Source organism: Astyanax mexicanus, chromosome 1 (genome assembly GCF_023375975.1).
Source record: "Astyanax mexicanus isolate ESR-SI-001 chromosome 1, AstMex3_surface, whole genome shotgun sequence".
Lineage (NCBI taxonomy): Eukaryota > Metazoa > Chordata > Actinopteri > Characiformes > Acestrorhamphidae > Astyanax > Astyanax mexicanus.
In genome coordinates this window covers 20,964,926-20,985,572 of record NC_064408.1, presented here as the reverse complement: position 1 = coordinate 20,985,572, position 20,647 = coordinate 20,964,926, and the positions used below count along the sequence as shown (strand labels likewise).

General features: G+C 38.3%; 1 protein-coding gene across 1 annotated transcript in view; it reads left to right on the top strand.

Moving 5' to 3' along the window:
• Nucleotides 1-2,050: 2,050 nt before the first annotated feature.
• abl1 (c-abl oncogene 1, non-receptor tyrosine kinase) overlaps nt 2,051-20,647 on the top strand; it is a 40,837-nt gene continuing 22,240 nt past the window's right edge. Inside the window, exon 1 of the mRNA XM_007253993.4 lies at nt 2,051-4,789. Within this exon, the coding sequence (XP_007254055.2) occupies nt 4,654-4,789 (136 nt within the window). The 5' untranslated portion in view covers nt 2,051-4,653. The remainder of the gene's footprint in view (nt 4,790-20,647) is intronic.

The window sequence follows — 20,647 nt, the reverse complement described above, 5'->3', positions numbered from 1 at the left end:
GCACTGTATTTGGTTTAGTTTTTGGTTTAGTGTGTTGGCAACTGCTATGGTTTAAGGAAGAATATGCACAGCATATTAGAAAATTGTCCACAATATTCAGTGTGATTTCACAAGGGGGTGTCAGACCAGGGTTTTTGTATGGCTTCCCTCTTGTGGCCACAATCAGGATTGCACTTAAAACTTTTAAATAATTTTGAATACTTTAAATACATAAACACAGCATATTCTCAGTGTACTGAAAAAAGATTCACATGGGTTGTGGGCTGTTAAGTACAAGGTCAAATGACACTGATTCTTTGGGTTTACAACTAAAGGTATGTTCTTCAACAAAATGCAAAGGAGAGTCGGTCAGTCAGAATTTAAATTCAGTTTAATTGAAGTTTATGTAAAATGTAAAAAACATATTCAAGAGATGTGATACTGCCTACATCTTTTTATATATTCACATCTATACTCACATCTTTGGATGTGAGACCATAAATGTTTTACTTATAAAAATATAGTGTCTGTAATTACAGGTTTTACTAGTAAAATATGACCTTTTTAAAGGTCATAGACTTTTTATTTTGCAATTACTTTTTAATAGCTATAGTAGTTTTGGTGGAGGTGTGATTCAGTCATTATAATGTAGTCAGAATGTCATTATAGATCTGTAGATCTATATGTTATCTACAATTAACATGTCTTCTAGAATTACTACATTAACAGAGTTACTCGTAAACATTGAGTTTTGTATCACTACTGGTATTTATAGACTTAAGCAAAGTTATCAACAATATAAAAATCTGTGTAATTTGCAATAATAATACGAATTTTTTTAAATGCAGAAATGAAATGGAAATCCAAAAACTAATGAAATACCCTTTTTCTAAATCAACATTATAAAATAAACAGTAAATGTCATTATCTTTTCTAAACATTATGAATTTTATTTAAACAAATGGCACATATATTTTCATGGAATGTCTTTATTCTGAGAAAAAGGGGTTTAAATGTCCAGTGTTTGTGAAGAATGAAAACCAAATATTAATTAAAATGTGTCTCCAAACTTATGAGCGGTACTGTATACATATGTGGAACAGTGTGGAACAGCACTGGGGTCTTTGGGTTCAAGTCCCTATCTGGGTGGAGTTTTCATGTTCTCCCTCCCTTCTGCATGGGTTTTCTCCGGGGTCCTCGGTTTCCTCCCACAGTCCAAAAACATGGAGATCAGGTAAAGTGGATACTGTAAAATTACCCAGAAATATGTATTATTCTAAATTGATTTGGTGTGTAAGTTTCTATGTGGCCAGATGTGGATTGGCACTCTTTCCTGAGTAAAATGCTGTAGTGCTCGATGCAGTCCTCCAGGTGGATGGTTGTTTCCGGGTGAGGGTACGCTGTGCGTTATTGGCTGCCACTTCTCAAAGGAGTGTGGATGAGGGCTGAGAATTAATGATTGTGTGTAAAAAAAATATATATATATATTGTAAAGCGTCCTTGGGTTTTTTTTTTTTTTAGAAAGGTTCTGTATAAGTTTAACTAAAGTTTCCAAAAGTCGTTTGAAGGTGTAGGAAACAGTACTTACAGCTTCATCTGTAATTTTCTAAAGAAAATACTTAGTAACATAGTTATGTGTTTTTGACTTTTTCTAGTTATTATACAGAATTTAAACGGCCTCTCACCCAGTTTGTTGTTGCATTTAATTTAGAAGTTCGGAGCCTCAGGCAATTGCTTGGTTTGCTCCTTTTGCAATGGACCTGCTTATGTAAGATTTTGAAATGTATTTCTCTGATCTTGTTAGACATGCAGTATTTATGTGGCAAAAGCCAAGTTTTTTTTCTATTCAATATCTCCAATAAAAGACATCTAGTAACATTTCTCTCTAGGAGGAATTTGTTTTGGGTATGTAACATTTTTTTTTTTTTTGCATTTTTTAAAATAAAAAATACTTAAACCATCCAAAAGTATAGTTGACTGTATTATATGCTACTGGGTCTGAAACTCTGCCCCTCTGTTGGCGGAAGAGGGCGCCACGTGACGTCAAACGCACGCAAACCGAAACACCAGCCCACCTTGCGTACGGAAACATGGCGGCCCCTGCGTCGACGGCTGCTCGCTCAGCATAAACTTCTGTAAAAACTCTTCCTACACTCAGAAATACTGCAGGACATTACGCGCGCCTGTAGCGACAGCTCCTGCCTCAGTCGGGCGGGCGGGTTAGCGGCGGGAACGGGGCGAGCGGCGGTCGGTGGAGGCGGGGGAACGGCAGGTTGTGTGCCCGAGCTGGAGTGCCTGCAGTCGGGCTGCAGTATAGAGAGTTTGGAGCCTCGGAGGGAAAGAGAGCTGAACTCTTCGGATGCGGAAGTTGCGGGAAGGAGTTTCTGACTGTGAATAAAAGCCTGTCGGTGTGAGAGAGCGGCTGGGGACGGTGTTGAGCTGAGCAGGGGCTCGGTGTGTGTGTGTTCAGGCACTGCTGTTAGTGAAGTTTCCAGCTGAGGGAACCTGTTGTTAAGCAGCGCTGAGAGTTAACGCTCGCTGAGGCGGAGCAGCAGCAGGGTGAAGTTAGCTAAGCTAGGGGAGCTAAGCTAACTAACGCTAGCTTTCTGTCTGAGACAGACCTAGAGCTGCTGGATACTTAACCATATATTCTTAACACGTAGTTAACGCTAGATATCTAACATACACATACATACATAAACTCTAACGTTCAGTCGTAGGTAAGTACTGAAAACATGTCAAATTTAATGTTAAGCTGGTAGGAAAAGTCCTGTGAGATTGGGTTTTAAGTCAGAGTAATGCAAGAACGTCTTATAGGTTAGATGGCTAGCTACGTTAACCAGTTCGTCCCCTCAATTTAATTTTTAGTGAAGTTAAAGGCAAAGTTAAACCATTAAAGAGTTAACTTTCCTGTGATTTTGGCTCTCAAGCCAAGTCTCCTAAGTGTCACAGTAATATTATCACTTAATGTAAGTTCAACAGTTTTTCCTCTCAATTTAATTTTAGTTTTAGTTAAGTTAAAGTATTTTAAGGCTAAAGTTAAACAGTTGCACAGTTAACTCATTTGTGATTTTGGCTATCTAGTCAAGTCTGTTAGGATTTTTTTTTTTGGTGCGGTACACCACATTAATATTAGGGCTTAATATAAGTTTAACAGTTATTCCCCTTGATTTAATTTTAGTTTTAGCTAAGTTAAAGTCTGTTAAAGTCCACCATAGAAATATTAGCTAGCCGACTTGTTGTAGCCAGCCTAAGTTGATCAGTTAATCTTTCTAAGTCTATTCAAAGACGTTTTATATTTTAGCTAGTTATCTAAGTCTGTTAAGATTGCAAAATACCAATATTAGGCCTTGATGTAAGTTAAAAATTTCTTCCCCTTGACTTAACTTTAGTTTTAGTTAAAGTAAAGTCTGCTGAAGCCCACCACAGTAATACTAGCTAGATCACTTAATTTGACCAGATGATTTGTGGTTTGGCTATCTAGCCAATAAAAAAAAAAACAATCCTTTTAGTTTTTTGGCTAGCTAACTAAGCCTGTTGAAGTCCACCACACTAATATCATTACTTAATATGAGTTAACCCTTTATGTTCTACCCCTTGAGTTAATTTTGGTTTTAGCTAATTAGGTTTGATGAAGTCCACTAATATTAGGACTTCTTTATAATGAGGTAGCTAGCTAACATGCTCTTCCCTTGAGGCATACTTCCAGTTCCTCCCTATAGACACACATCCAGTTCCTCACTGGAAATAGAAAACCAGTTCTTCCATTGACATAATTAGCTAGTCAATTCCTCCTAATTCTTCACAGTCAACTACTACTGACTTTTTCTTCCTCATTTGGTCTGTGAAATGATATTCAGGGTTAAAGTAAAGTTCCAGGTTGCTTGTATATTGTTAATGCCTTAAAAATATCTTTTATATGGAAAACAAATGAAAGTAACTCTTAAATATATGCAACTATCATTTTAAACCTTTGAACCTACCATATCTTTTTATTACTGCAATATAACTGCAAGGTCTCATACGTTCTCAAACAGTACTGGTTTTCTCCACTTAGTCCTACATGTGCCTTGTCTCATGTATGTGCCTTGAATGGTACTGTGCACCGTGGTGTTTTAATCATAGTGTAAAGGTCCTTTTAATATCAATGTGTGATCTAATAATACCTCAGTGACAGTGCAGATTTTGGTTGTTTTAGCTCTACGTCTGTAAGCGTTTCTTGATGATGCTGAAACTAGTCACCATTCTACTCATTAACACTACTGTGCCCAGAATGTAGGCCTAGTTATCGTTTCTTCATTTTAATGCCTTTATTTTATTTTGGAATGTTTAGTGTTGTGGAACTCTTGACAGTAGCTTATATGTATGTTTTAACATCTGAACATCCATACCTCCAGGCTAGACTTTGAGGAATGTAAGACTGGGGCAATCAATGCATGATACGGACAAAAACATATCAAGTATCTGGGTGTGGGGTCTGCCTTACCACTATAGTGGACACAGAAAAACGTTACATTGGTGTCAGAAAAGGGACTGGGGATCTGGAGGTCCTGACGCTCACCCACCAACGCTGCACCTCGCTTGTTCCTTTCCATCAAATTCAATTTTACCTCTCATCAAGGCAGTGACTAACATCAGCTGTGCTTCACGGCTACGGCCTGGCAACCTGCCCTTATGGGGCAGCAGCCAGGGAAGTCTGTTGGGGACCAAAGGAGACCAAGTCTGCCTGCTCTGAACTTCATCAAGGGTGGCGGGAAGCGGGACTCATCAAGGCATGGCGCTCACAACTGCAACGTGTTTACAGTGCATGGTAAGGATTTCTCAGTTCAGTTCAGTGCTTTTTCTTGTCATTTAATGCATGTTGCAGTAGCTGGAAGGTGTTTGAAAAGTGGAAAATGCTATGAGGCTCTGCATTACTGATATTTTCCAACTTTAGATCACTGCCATAAGCAGATATTTGCCAAACATTGTTAAAAAAAATCTCTGTAATGCATGACCACCTGGTGTAGCTTGTTTTTTTTATGAGAAATAATGGAATGAAATATTCAAAAATAATACATTTTATAAGAAAAAAAAACAATTAAAATAAGATTTGTTACCAAGCAAAACACTGTAAATTAAGCATAGACCACAATGTGCTTTTTTAAACTGTTTAAAAATTAATGCATGACTAACATGTGATTTAAAATAACTACAAAGAATTTTCAGTACTTAAAATGTGATGCAGTTATTTTAATGAGGTCCAGCCAGGCAGATTTTACAATGTTAGAATATTTCCTAGCACAATGTGTACCTAATCCTTTTATTGTTCTGTAACTTTTTTTTTATCTTGGAAACTATTTGTCAATCATTTTTGGTAATGAATAACAGGATTTTCAGAAAGTGAATTATAAATATCCCAATATATTGAATCTCTCTGAAATGTGTGTATATTGCAATATAAATGTATTGCAGTGTATTTTTCTTCAATATTGTGCAGCTCTGTTCTGACACCCAGTAATATAATATTGAGTGTGTCTGTACTATAAAGTAAAGCAGTAACCTTTGTACATTCAGTGGAAGTGTTGAAATGCCTGAAATGCAAAATGTATAATCAAATATGAAAGAAAAGGGGTGAACCATGTGCTTTTACCTAAAAAAGCATAATGAAGACCCTTTATTAAAGCTCACCTTCCGCGAAAATCCGATTTTTCTTGTTTTTTGTGGAATACAGTAGGTCTCTCCGAGTTGAATGTGTACACCTGCACATTAAACTGTTTTGCAGCCCCCATTGTCTGCAGGAGCTAAGCAAAGAAATCCCCCCTCCCCCCCTCCGAAAAACGGGTGAATTTTGAATTATCTTTCTGCCTACGTAGGCAGAAACTCACAGACCAGCCCACCTTGGCTCAAAAAACTCCCAGAGGCGGAGCTGAAGCGACGCAACATCACCGCTCATCAGTTAGGAGGTGGGAGGCAGTGAGCGGCAGAGCGGCGGAGGGGCGTCGCAGTGCTCCTAGCCAATCAGAGGAGAGATATTTGCATGCTGTTTGCATGTATGAATATTCATGAGCAAAGCTGGAATCCGGTCATTTTGGACACACCCCTAAAACAGTCCATTAAAAAAGAGCTATACAGAGACACCTGAGCACTTTTTTTTTTTTTTACAAAAACGGCTCACGTCATTCATTCATACTAGAGACCACAACTAGACATTTTAAAATGAAAGAAAAAAACGACGGAAGGTGAGCTTTAAAATCAACAGCATAAACGTTACAAGTTAACCAAACTTCCAAATCCTCTGCTTGTTGTTGGCAAGCCTGAATGACTCTATGTGCAGCTCTGGGATGCCCGGCCACGTCTCTCTGTGACCTGGATGTGTGGGCCAGCGATAACAGGGTCTGTGCTGACTCCCCTTTTGTTTGGAAGGCATACCAAGCCTGACTGTCCTCAGCAGTTCCTTCCCATAACATGACCATTGTCACGGCAGGCAGAAAGATCTCAGATTCTTGGATTCCGGCGAGTTGTCTTGCGCAACACTAGTCTGATGAGTTGGGGGTGGGTTGGCAAAAAAACAAAAACGTCCTGCCAGCTGCCAGTAAGCTGAGAGAGGAGAGAGCAGTGGCTCTTGTAAATTGGCAAGAGGGTCAATGGTGGGATTATTTTCGTTGTCTTTTAGTGCTGTTATCCGGAATGGAGTCGGATGTGTTACGAAGGGATATGAGTCACTGAGTGAGAGCAGGGCCGTGTCAGCACTATGATCCCGCCTGCCGTTACGGAGCCTCTTCTGGTTGGAACAGTCTCTCACCAAGCAGGTTAAGACTTCACATGCTCTGTAGCAGGGCAAGCAAAGACCTGCTTGACTGCACGTCCGTGAATGCTGCATCCATTGAAGCTTTTTGATGGTGGTGTATGTTCAATCTGGAAAATAAAAGTGTGAAAGAGAAGGGTTCCTTGGAGCTCCTGTAGAAGAACCAGTTTTTAAATTCCGAGGTGAACGACTAACCTTGTTATTTTCCTAATACATTGTAAACTAGGGCCTTGTATGGCTGCAAATGTGATTCATTATCCATGCACACTTTACTTAACGCCCATGTATGTCTGAATTTATTCATGCACCACTTTAGAGGAATGAATTCAAACACCCACCAATTCTACTAGTGTCATGTCCCATGATTTTTGTAATGTCCCATGGAAGTGGAAGAACACTGCAATCGACTGCGGGATTTGCTTCTGGGGTATCCTGCAGTTATGTGATTTTTGTGGATGTGATTTGTGCTAGTGAAAGTCCTGTGGATTGAGAAAGGTCACTGCCAGCACAACATTTGGAATTGGAATGGTATTTGTTGTAATGCTTCATTTTAAATTTATGTATTTGGCTCTTGAGTAGATGCAAATAAGCCTAAAGTCAATGTGTCTAGTGCTGAGCTTCAGCTTGAGGGGTACGAAGCCCCTGAGCACTGGGCTGCATGAGTAGTTTGTGATTAGGATCCTCACCTGAAAAAAAAAAGATCATCTGCTTATAAGATTTAAAATTGATTCATCAGGTGCATCAGAACCTTTCTGCTTCACTTGATCATGAAATGTTCAAGGGGGGACTTAATGGGACAACTTGTGAGGTGCTATCTTGTGAGTGGGTGACATGAATTATCATAGTTTGAGCAAGGCCTTTTAGGTTGTGCGAGCATTTATCGTTCCTTGATCCACAGTCTCTTGTGTGTACAGGGCATACATTATAGAAGGTATTACCAAACACCACAGTGTAGTGACAGTAGTGCTGGACGATATGGCCAAAATTTATATCACGATATATTCCTTAAATTTCGGTCGATACGATATAATTTCGATATCGATAAATACTTTGAAGGCCTCAGAAAAAGAATCCCTGCAATCTCTGCAGCTTGCACTGCAAATTTAAATTATTATTTAACTGTGTATTTGCACTTTTTGTATCAATCTATCTAATGGAAATCTGTACCTACTACTGTATGAAAATGTTTTTTAAGCCTTTGAAACCTCCTTTCACAAAAACTTTAATACTTTAGAAATAAAAGTAGTCAAAATAAATCAATGCTCAATTTTATTTGCATATAGCAAAATAATAACATGACATCCCTGTCAAACATAAGCCTATATAACTATTACAAATAAAAATAACTTTAAATGACAACAGAGGCAGAGCTTCTTATTCATTGTAAACAAATTTAACAGATTAAAACAAAAGTGTTTTAACTAGGATATATAATACAAGAAGCCTTTATATACATAAAAGCAACAAGATTTTCCCGTCAAATAAACAAACCTATAGGATTTTTCAACTGTAAATAACTTAGTGACAACATAATCTATTAAAGTGCTTCAGCCAGAATACAAGAGGTATTCAACATGATATCAACGGCAAATAAACAAACCTAAAGGATTCATAAACTTTAAATAACTTAGTTTCAACATAATCTATTAAAGTGCTTCAGTCAGTATAAGGAAAATATTGTATGTAGTGAAGATGCTTGAGGTGGTGGAACAGATTAGATGTATTAACGTTACGCTGCTTGTCGGCTCCACTCACCGGCACAATTTGCAGCAAAGCGGCTGGGCGAGCGGACCCGCGGCTGGGCGAGCGGAGGCGCGGATGGGCGAGCGGAGCCGCGGATGAGCGAGCGGAGCCGCGGATGAGCGAGCGGACGCGCGAATGGGCGAGCGAAACAGCGGCTGACCGAACCGAGTCTACCCTAGCCTTGGATCCGCTCGTCCCGGCTCCGTTTCGAGACATTTTAGATGCGTAGCAGAGCGGACCTGAACCTAACCTAGCCTAGCCTAGCCTAGCCATTTTAACCTAGCCTAGCCTAGCCTATCTGGCTACGTGCCTGTGTGATTGCGTCATCACGCACTGAGGTAGCACAGCTATGGGGGCTGAATGTGTTTGGCTCTGCGGCGAGCTGACGCCAGTAAAAAACGCCTGTCCGTGACAGATTCTGTACATAATACATATCGATATACCACAAAAGTGATATCACCGTTATTGAAACATTTCTTATCGCGATAAATACCGATATCGAATTATTGTCCAGGCCTAAGTGACAGTGTAGTGAGTGGCAATGATTATGATCGGTGAGGCCTGGCTAGAATTGTTTTTGTTAACAGATAAGCAACTCTTGCAGAATTTACATCCATATTCAATGCAAGAGGCTTCACATACAGCTCTGGAAAAAAAATAAGACACCTCTTATGATGACTACTACCAAATTAAAAACCTCTGAAATATAATCAAGAGGAAGATGGATGATTTCAATCCAACAAACCAAACTAAACTTGATTTTTTGCATCAGGAGTGGCATAAAGTTAACCAAGAGCAGTGTGTAATACTGGTAGAGGAGAACATGCCAAGATGCATGAAAACTGTGATTAAAAACCAGGGTTATTCCACCAAATTGATTGATTTCTGAACTCTTTTTTTTGTTATTTCAGCAATTTTCTACAAATAAATGCTCTAAATGACAATATTTTTATTTGGAATTTGGGAAAATTGTTGTCTGTGGTTTCTAGAATAAAACAACAGTGTTCATTTTACTCAAACATATACCTATAAATAGCAAGATCAGAGAAACTGATTCAGAAACTAAAGTGGTCTCTTAAGTTTTTCCAGAGCTGTACGTAATCTGCAGGTCAATGCAGTGTTCTTTAGATTCGATTATACATGATAAAAGTCATGGGATATTATACTGGTTCTTTTGGCATGTCAGTATAATAGCGTGTAAATAATTCGTTTTTTAAACATACATTTTCATTCACTAATGCTTGCAAGGATTGTGCAAAGCAGAGTTTTGATTTTCGTTCCAATTTTGAGCTTCTGTTCTATAGGCACTCTTAGCTTCCTAAGTATTATCTTTGTCTCTAGATTCCCTACAGAAGCAACAGCTGTGCTGAACATGTATGGACTGTGGCAGAGTGGACCCTGGCGTTTTTCACTTGTGTTTTTTTTTTCTCTTTTTGGCTGGAACTTGTGGAATCTGCGCAGTCTAGACACCAAAGCTCCCTTACGATTCCTATGGGTCTTGGAGACATGAGGGTTTATTTTCAACTAGGGGGGTTGAGAGGCAGGCAGGCGCCCCCTGGTAAGATTTGTTGCTCGTCTTGGCCAGCTGTTGGATCCTAGTGGCTCTCAATGTCCTCGACGTGTCGCCAGTGCTCTGACCGCCGTTGCACAGCTTCTGCTGTTGACACTGGATATGGTCTGGACTAGAGTGTATCGTCTTGAATTCCTTTTGTCTTTTGGAAATGCAGATCAGCCATGTGCATATCTATCTGTCTCAGAGAAAAGTGAGAGAGTGGGGAACTCCAGTAAGTGGCAGCTGCACTAGGTGTCACTTGCTGTCTTGAATGATTCTGATGCTGTTTTTGTTTATTCTGCATTAAACGGGCTTGCCTGTGTATTTCTGGGATATATTTAAGGATATAGAATGTAGACAGCACTTTGAATTCCTGCATAGTTTCAGAAATTGAGCAATGTTTTCTGTCAGTAAGCATCACTGAAATTCGAGTAGATACATGCCTATCAGTATCTGTACCATATCAATGGACATTTTTTCTCCTCCATGATGCAGATGTATAAAGTAAAGTGCATTTAACATACAAGCAATACTCATAATGCAGCACGCCATATAAAAGGAAGTGAAAATGCATTATGGTTTCATATTCAAACTGTCTTATAATAATAGTGTGGACATTTATACAAGCAGCATGATCAGCAGCATGGTATGTGCCAGCTGGTAATTAGTTTGAGAAACATTTTACATCCCCATCAGTGCATCCTCAGAATCATTCTTCTGTTTTGGCATTTATTTTTGGGAGTAACCTGTATTAGCAGCCTATATTTCTGAGGTCAGAAAAAAATATATTTTGTTTAATAAATCGACAGGTTTAGCTTCAGTATGAACAATATACATAGTTGTTTGCTTGTTTCACAGTTCTCCTAAAACATTAGGAACAGAAGAGTTGGTCTTTATTCCCATACAAAATGCTTATGCTGTAAAACAAGATTTTATTAATTTAAATTAATATTATTTATTAATTGATTAATTTTTGGCCAAAGGCTGAGTAGTGTACACAATTTATTGCAGGTTCTTATTTATTTTGCTTTTGCAGAAATCAGATAGCCACATAAAGACATTACAAAAGTTACAGTTTATTCAGTCAAGTTCAGTCTTTATTCGGTACAGATTTTCAGTCTGAAAATGCCTGAAAAATTGCCTGAAAATTTAGTGCATCTAGGCTTCTTTTTTATGGAATGAAATTTACTTTGTTTTCTTGTAAAAACCCTAGAGGCTTCCTAATATCTATACATGTTTAAATGTATTTTGTCTGGTCAGGTCCTCCTGACCACCTGGAAAGCAATTGTTGCAAAGTGTTGGCACTTGTGCAGGGGGACTGACAAAAGCAGGTGGTCAAGACGAAGTGCCCCAAAAGCCCCTTGTGTGCACTTTATGACCTCGCAAACATGAACCCGTAAACCCAGGCCTGTTCAACTCCCAGGGTCACTTTCTGCAAGCTCTGCTGACTCACTTTTTTGCATTGCACTCTCATGCCAGTAGGGATTCTGCTCCGTTTTGTTTTGTTAAACTGGGACCATGCATGTCAGTTTTAAGCCAGTTCCCGCTGATTTCCCATAATCTCTTTCCCTAAAGAGGTTAGCCCGCACCTTTTCTCAAGTGTTGTTAAATTACAGGGCACTTACTCGCTGAAAAATTCACATTGTCCTGGTGTGCTAGGCAGCCACTGAAAGCATAAAGATTTTGGTTGCTTTAGGACCGTTTGTTAGCCACAAGATTATATCTTTTGCTATTGAAATGCGATTTTCAAAACACGTTGAACTTGCCGTGGGGTTCACTGGTGTTTTTACTAAAAAATTTCGAAGAAATGGTACACGTTAACCCTAGTGAGTGATGACAAACTTTGGAAGGCTGATAGTTTAGTCTCAGTGACCATCTTATCCTAAGACCCTCTGGCACCCTTTGAAAAAGATCCACTTTTGTCTGTGCAGAAGTGCAGGCTCTTGAGTAATTCTTCCTGTTTTGAAGGCATAGTTGAACATGGGGCAAGCCACAGCAGTAGAGTCAGGAATGTGACCTCCTATGCATTCCTCTCAAGTCTCTCTCCCTCTCTTGCTCTCTGTGTTTTGCTCTCACTTGCTTTCTGTCTTTTGCACAGTTTAGGATGGGTTATAAATACTGCACTAAGTACAGTACTGACAAAATGTTATATCTAATACCAAAATCTGACTAAAAGTTTCCCAGCCTTAGTATTTAATAGGGAGTATGCAACAGGCATTGTTTAGTTTAGCCCATGATTTGGAACAAGTTAAGTACAACAGGTAACAAAAAATACTAAATACAGAATACTAGAATATTTTTATTTTCTATTTTCATTGAGATAGCAGTATAACAATTGGTCATGAAATGTTAAATGCTCACACCAGAATAATTTGAGTTATGTTACGTGATATTAAACACTGACCAGCATGCTAATATTAATGTGGCATCAATGATCAAAGTTACAGTAAAGTCTGATAGTGGATAGCACATTCCATTTTTGTGGATTCTGTGGGTACAGTGTCGTGTATGAACCAGGTATTTTGCAGATGTTAAAGACTGGTCACACGTTATTTGCTGTTTTATTCAACCTCTAGATGGCAATCTAGACCCCAGTCCAGTAACGGCAGAAGCGGCAAAGACGGCTAACAACACTTTAAGCTTCACAGTGAAGTTCTGCACAATTATTCAAGTATTCACAATCTCTCGCACCTGGTTCTCGGAGGTTGACAGCATCTTAAAGTTTGTTCATTCCAGAAAGAAAAGTATTGCTCAAGATTGCGCCAAGTATGGCTGCTGTGTTGCAAGTGCCCACTTACTTCTGCAGTTTTTTGTTGTGTGTGTGTTTGTCACTCTTTTTGCAGTATTTCTGTTTTATTTGATTATTCTACTTTACTGTAAATATTGTTTATTGCATGCTAGTGGAAACCTGCACCCAAGTTTTTCAATCTGACTAGGGGTGGGCGATATAGCCCTAAAATAATATCACAATATTTCTAGTATTATTGCGATAGCGATACTCTTGGCGATATGACAAAAAAAACACCACTGCAACAAAACTAAACTTTTTATTATTATATACGATATGATATTGCACACCTTTAACTAAGATATTTAAAAAATATATATTTTTTTTTTGCAGATTTGTAACAGAAGTCATTGATTCAGAATGTCATGATACTAATAATAATAATGCACTCCAAATATCTCCATATATCCAGGAATAAAGTAAAATAAATTATACTGGACAGATATAATCTGTCTCTAGTAGATATTTAATAGGAAATTAGAAATGTGTGAGTTTTTCTTTTGCTTAAAACAGCAAAAAAGTAGTACCCTGATGTGATAATTAGGGGTGGGTGATGTGGCATGATATTTCAGGGTATAATATCGTTCACGATATTTAAAAATGTTGGCGATATTATCACGTACGATATGATATGGCACACCCCTAAATCTGACAATAAAAATCTTGATTTGACAATAAAAATCTTGAATCGTTTCGAATTGTTTCGTCATGGGAGACAATACAGCGAACATTACTGAAACACCCGAGAGGAGAAAAATTAAGCTTGATTAACAAAATAACGATATTTTGTTATAGGTATCACCCCAGGCTACAAGTAGTGACAAGAACACAATAAAGACCTGAATACAAAATGGAAAACAAAAAAAAGAATCAGTTGGGAAGGCTAAGAAGAGGGTGTTTGCCTTTAGCCATCACCTGCAAAACCCTTTTATATAAACGCTAGAAACCTTTGTGCTGAAAATACCAGAAGATCAGTGTTTTTAGAAATTTTTAAACCATCATGGAATCACTTTTTTTTCTGTTCATTTTTATAGGTTATTTGACCATTATAAAACTGATGGCCCCTGTCTGTCTAATTTCATGCACTGCTCTGCATTCACACACATTGTTGTTTAGATAATATAGGTGTTTCTTTGGTGAGTGCGTGCGAACGCCCTCATGCGTGCGCACACAAAAAAAAAAGGAATGCACTGTCCGAGTCGTCAGTACCACTCAGCAGCACGGCTGTTGTTAGGCTTCGCCCCTGTTGAACCCTTTCTTACCTATGTGAATTCCAGCCTGTGATAAAAATTCCGTCTAGTCACAGCTTGTTAATGCTAAGCTCTGTCCTTTAGGAATGCTGTGGTTGAAGATTCTTTTAAAATCTGCTCTTGATTTAATCCAATTTATTTATTTATTTACTATCTTGCATCAAATAGAGAAACATTTCATGTTACCTATGTTAATAGTGCTGCATTTGGGTTTGGACAGTGTTTTGTTTACAGTGCCCTGTGGTTATTAATTGTTTCAGTTGTGGTTTGCCCTTTGCACTAAGTTCTTTACAACAAAACTCAGCATTCCTGATTTTTTTTTTTTTTATAAGAAATTCACTGTGCAAGAGCTTAGTCCTTGCTCTGACTGACTGTAGGAATGTATGTCATTATAAACGTTTTCAGGTTCAGTATGTTTTTCAGCTCAGAGGTCAGGATTTAATTTGATTTTAGATATTTAAATACATCTTGATTTTACAGAACTCTAATTATATGCTGCACAGACTACTGGTTTGGCTCAGATAGGTTTGCCTGTGCCAGTCTTCTAACAAAATAAAGCCCACATTTGCAAGCCCTACAATTTATAAGTGACTTCAGGGGAAAAAAACTTAAAATGTCATTTGATCTTTTAAACCCACTCCCATCATTTCTCCTACTACACTTTAAAAGGATGCGCTCTTAGGAAAAAGGGAGCAAACGTAGGGCCGTAAAAAATGACAACAACAAACATGGTAATGAGTGTTAAGGATGAAAAAAATATAATAATAAAAAATTCATTCTGGGCCAGAACACTGCTAGAGCACTATGTTTCATTGGTGGAGCTGTACGAGGCCACTCATTTTCCAAATTGATTTGATTACGATTCATAAGGTCCCAATTCGATTCGGTTTTTGATTCAGAATCAGTTAATTTAGGCATATTTCTGTTACAATTGCAGGTTAAGTTTGCATATGAAAAGAGATTTTCAGAAGGCTGATGCTCTAATGGTACATAAAACATTACATCATAGTACATCACATACATATCTTATGGTGCTGTTGTGCTGAGATGCAACATTTACCCAACGTCATTGCTTAGATACTGAGAGGCTGGCTAAAAAAAACAGTGTTTTTTCATTTTCATTTTTCACATTTTCCTCTCAATACGAATCAAAACGCTCCCTGTTATCTCCCTGTAAAAAATGAAAACAGCTGTAAACTGGTTACACACATTTCTGTCTGACGAAGACTGACCTTGATGTGGTGGGCATGTCCTGATTTTAAGAGTGTTTTTTGGTCAGATTCACAGTTAAAATAGATGGAATCCACCAATTACAGATAAGAGGCAGAAATCGCAAACCCAGTGTCTTAGCCTTCATTCATAGGGTCCACGTGCCGACCCTACTGATTTAGGAACAGTTTGAAGTGGATTTCTGGCTCTGGATTTTTATCTAAGCATGCAAATAAAGATTAGTTTAAAATATAAATTTTACAATAAGCCCCTGGTGCATAAATAGTCACAATTTTGTGTAAAGAATTCTGTAGGATTACTTTAATTTGCCTCATTTGTTTTTTACAGATGACTGTAACACCCAGCTTGACAAATCCACAATTGTATATCTGTCCATGGGGAGCTCAAAGCGTAATTTTTATTTATTTATTAATGTTTATGTATTTATTTAAATCAATTCCTTTCTTTTTCCTCTTGTATATTAAAAATGTTTACTCCCTGAATTTGTAAATGAAAATGTTTACTATGGTCAGTATGGTCAGCAGTGGAAGGATGTTAAATGTCCAGTGTAGCCAGCACTGAAGAGTTGTTGTGGTTCAGCTTTTATTTAAGTGTGTGTCTGTGTGTGTCTGTGTGTGTCTGTGTGTGTAAGCAAGAGCTCAGTGCAGCAGCCACTGCCGCCACACTCTTTTCTGGCCTCTGCCAAAACAACATCTGCAGGACATCCCACCATTGTCCCCCACATATAAAGGAGCATAACCCTCTTGTCGCCTCTTACTGCAGTCAAATTAGTTTCAGTTAAACCAGTGGGTGGCTGGAGGCCAAGTGTACTGGTGCAGCAGTGGTATAGTACTGGGGGACATGCTTCTGCCTCAGGCCAGATTTTAATTTCAGGTTTAAAATGGCAGCAGAATGATTTGAGACACTTCAAAATAAATCCTTCTTTTGGGAATGCATAATTTTACATTGGACAAAAATGATTTGAAACAGCTGGTTGTTATTTGTGCTGTGTGCACATATAACAGTCCAATGCAGTAAATCTGATCTAAAAAAATGCATTTTAAAAATGTAAGGTTCTTTAAACTTTTCTATAGAATAACAGAGTTTGGTCAGTAAGGAAATATATTTGTATTAGAGAAGGTAACTAGTGCAGTGTGGTCCAATAAGTTTCAAAAAATAGTTATAACTAATTTAATGAGTGTTGCTCAGGGTTTCAGTTGTGCTTCATGTTGCTTCCATGTTGCAGAGTTCATGGGTACTGGGGGTGTTATGTTATGCAGTTGTGTTTTTTAAGGAGACAGAACATTAACACACCTGGTAAGGGGTGGGATGTAATACGTTTAAACAATTAAAAAATAAAAAAACACCACATAGCCAAAATAAGCTAGATTAATTTGGGGGGAAATTCCGATTGAATGATCTTTACATTGAGATAAGGTTCTCTCAGCCATTAAAAATTAGTTTCTTCGCTCACTTACATCTCTATTTAAAAATAAATATATGGCATCTGCTAGTATAATTGAGGGCTCTGCAATATATCGTTTCTGCATTATCACTGCAATGTGCACATGTTCAGTAGTCACACTGCAGTATGTGATGTGTCCCATTGGTAATGCAGCCCAATTTTGGTTTATTGTGAAACATTTATATTGGTCCATTAATCTAATAATTCATTACAATGTGAGGAACTTCTGAACGTTGTCGAAAAGAGAAAAAAATATTCTTTTTGTGACAGCCATGATATTTAAACCTTGCAAAATCTTGGAATTTACTCTAAAATTCATAAACATAGTGGATTTAGTAGACTTAATAGACTTTAATAGACTTATCAAGGCACCAGAATAATTTCATAGTTATAAAAAAGGGGCCCTAAGCATTTTCACAGCAAGGCCAGTGCCTTTTAGTGCCTTTCTTCAAATGTATTAAAAAATGTAGGCTTGCGCACCATGTTGTCTGGCAACTGTACACAGCTAAAAAAAAATCTCTCTTAGGAAAAGTGGCAAAGCTTATATCATACAAATCTCTTTTAATATTATATCATAGTAGTCAAGTCAAGGTCCACCAGATTTTTGTGTCCGTGGGCCTGTACCTTGTTGAGGCAAGCCTGTGCCTTTTCAAGTTGTCTTTTTGTTAAATCTAGCTTGATGCAGCTGATATGTTTGTTTCTTATCAGGAGCAAATGTTTGCTGTTTTGAGTCTTCAGAGCCTTGTGCACGCTGTCATCTTCTGCTGATCTTTGTGTTATGCTGTTTTGGGGTAACAGGGGTCCTGCATGAGGGGGGCCCACCCTGACCTTATCTTTGTTCTCCCTGCCTCTTCTAAATTTGTTCCATGTGATTGTGGGTCTGTTTGGTCTTGTCATGCCATTCATGCATTGATTTTTGAACACTGAGCTTTGTAGATGGAGTGTCTTTCCCTGCCATAACAACTGGGTCATCTCAGTGAATGGAGGAGATGAGCAGAGCAGAGCAGATTGCCTCTGGTGTTGTATTTCTCCTGGTCCATGCAGTTTAGTGTTAATTGAAAGCTTAAATGGGCACATTACTTGCCATGTCCAAGTATTCAGTAGGGTGATTATACTTTGTTTTACCAGCCGTTCCAAGCTGAAGCTAAAGTATGTGCTTCAGCATACCATTAAATATTTAATTGCTGCTTCTTATCAGCTGAGTGTTGTTGCATGTTATGCCCAGCTTCCATCATCTCAACTCAAACAGTTTTGTTTTCATGCAGTTCAGCTCTCAGTGGAAGGTCTGCATTGAGTAAGGTGTGGATGATACAGTAGCTTGTTTAGCCAAATTGCTAAAATTATGTACATTTGCAGTAGTTATGTGAATTCCTACCTAATTGTAGTCAGTTGCAATCTGAGGTTGCTTGGTTTATATTAACAGACTGGCAAATTCTTAAATATAATTCTTTTATTTTCAGTCTCTTTATGTTAGCTTTTAGCTTAGCTTATTTCTTTTTTTTCCCAAACTCTAGGGCATTAGCAAATGAAAGCCCACAATCTGCTTGCTTAAGTGGCCTACACAACTGGACGGTCCTTTTAAATGTCAAAAATTCTACCAAATTGCATAGTTTGTCGGCTTTAAATGTTTTGAAATGATAATTTGACCTTTTAGTTTAGTATTTTTAGTTCTTTTAAACTTGTCATTATAACTACTTTTTCTGTAAAATATATTATTCCAGCAATAATTGTGATAAACCATATTATTGTCAGTTTATTTCACTGATATTATTCTAATATAATAGCCTAATCTTTCAATTGCACCCTTTTAAATTGACCCTTGAATGAATACTATTTTTTATTTTTTATTTACCTACTGCAGTCCACTATGTGAATAAAGGTGCTTGATCTTTACACAACTAGAACATTAGTGAAGTTCAACTGTACGCAAGATACACAATGGACAATATCAAGGTTAGCAAAAATTATTAAGTTACATACTTTTATCATATGATAAGACAATAATGTAGTTATTGTGAGAGGCCTAGACTCTCCCTGTCCATATAGATGTTTCAGAGATGGCCACCGAATAAACAAACTTGCTCATAAGGACATTTGTAACACATTTTTGTTTCTTTGCATATCCACAAAGCTTTCCCCTCCCTCAGTCAGTCTCATCTGGCAAGGCTGCGATGTCTGGGCTTGATATCATAAATGACCTAATATTACAACAAATTCCATTGTTTGACAGTGGTATATAAAAGCCTGAGAGACTTCCTTATAGACACATACTATGATCATACTTTAAAAACATACTTTTGTCAATGCTTCTAGGTGCTCTACCTGTAGTACTACTAGAGATATCACTATGTGTTGCATTCATGGAATTTTTAACAGTAGACAGCGTAGTCTTTAACTTTGGCAGTTATGGAAGGAAGTTCAGTTTGCCCACAGTTGTCAGCTCTGAATCGATTACCGCCTCCCCCTCAACTCATCTCTTATTGCATGTATTCTGGAACTCGAAACGTAAGCCAAGCACAGGCCCAAAAGCCCCAGACACCCAGATGGAATTCTCCAGAGGACCCTGGATAAACACTGTGGAATCGCTGGACTGCTCGTCTGGGGCTCGGGGCTTGCAGGCAATTTTTTGTGGTGGTGGTGGTACTGGTGGGGTGAAGTGATGGAATGAACCTGGTGCATAGCTTCGTGTATATTAACCACAGCAGGCCTCCACTTTTCCTACTGTCGTATTTCTCTGCATGCTTGAGTCAATACCTTGTCTGTCTCCCCCTGACCAAATTGGGTAGGCTGGGTGTCGAAGTTGAGGCTGGCTGACATTTCTGACATTGTAAGGTGGTGTGGTGTTTCATCTTAGGGAATCTCTATACAAGTCTTTTTTTCTCCCTCTCTCTTACTATGGTTGCGTATGTGTGCAAAAAAGTGATCTCAGTTGTCCTGCAATGTCCTAGAAGCTTCTTGCACCTGGCTCATATTTCCACTCTCCAGTAAGGTTGAACTTATTGCAAGTTAAAGTCAGAACCCTGCAGACTTTCCAATTTGGGAGAATTCTTTACATTTAAAAGGCCCATCCAGTTGTGTAGGCCACTTAAGCGATCAGGTTGTGGGCTTTCATTTGCTCATGCCCTAGGGTTTGGAAAAAGAAGTGAGCTAAGGAGGTGAAAAAAAAGACGGGACAGGGGTGGGAGGGGGCAAGAGAGCATACTGTGTACGTCAGCTAACTGTTAACATACTGAGAGTGGGATTATATAAATCGCAATGGAGTGATTCTCCTATGAGCTCATCACTAAACAATGTGCTTCATGTTTCTTCATCTGCAACCCCCCTTTTCTAAACCTTGCCTCACTTCGCTCACTTTGCTTTGTGGTCGGTCTGAGTTTCCAAGCGGACGAAATTGCTTGTAGGTGGTTTTTAAAGTTTCAAAAGGTTTAAATTTTTCTTAGGTCAGTTAATGTCCTTGATGCAAGGTTTGGCTAAATGTTTAGCATGCCTGGGATTGCGTAAAATTTTACGAAGCTTACGAAGTGCAGGACGTGCAGAAAGTTTGCTCGCAAAAGCAGGCTCCATCTCCGTTTAACCCCATATACGCATTTGTAAGCCCACCCTTTACTTTTACAACTACTTAGCAATTATGACTATAATTATTATCAGTTTAATAGGCCCTAAAATTGAATCTTGTGTTGCTCCACAAGATATGCTAAACCAAGTGATTCTTAAAATTATTTACAATAGTGCCTTCCTTAGGATGAATAACTAAAGAATAAACCTAGGATTATAGGAGTTAAATAACTATGCGTCCTATGTGCTTTCTTCTACAGCCATCAAATTTGAATCAAATTCTGGTTACGGAAACAAAATAGTTTCCTATGTAATCATG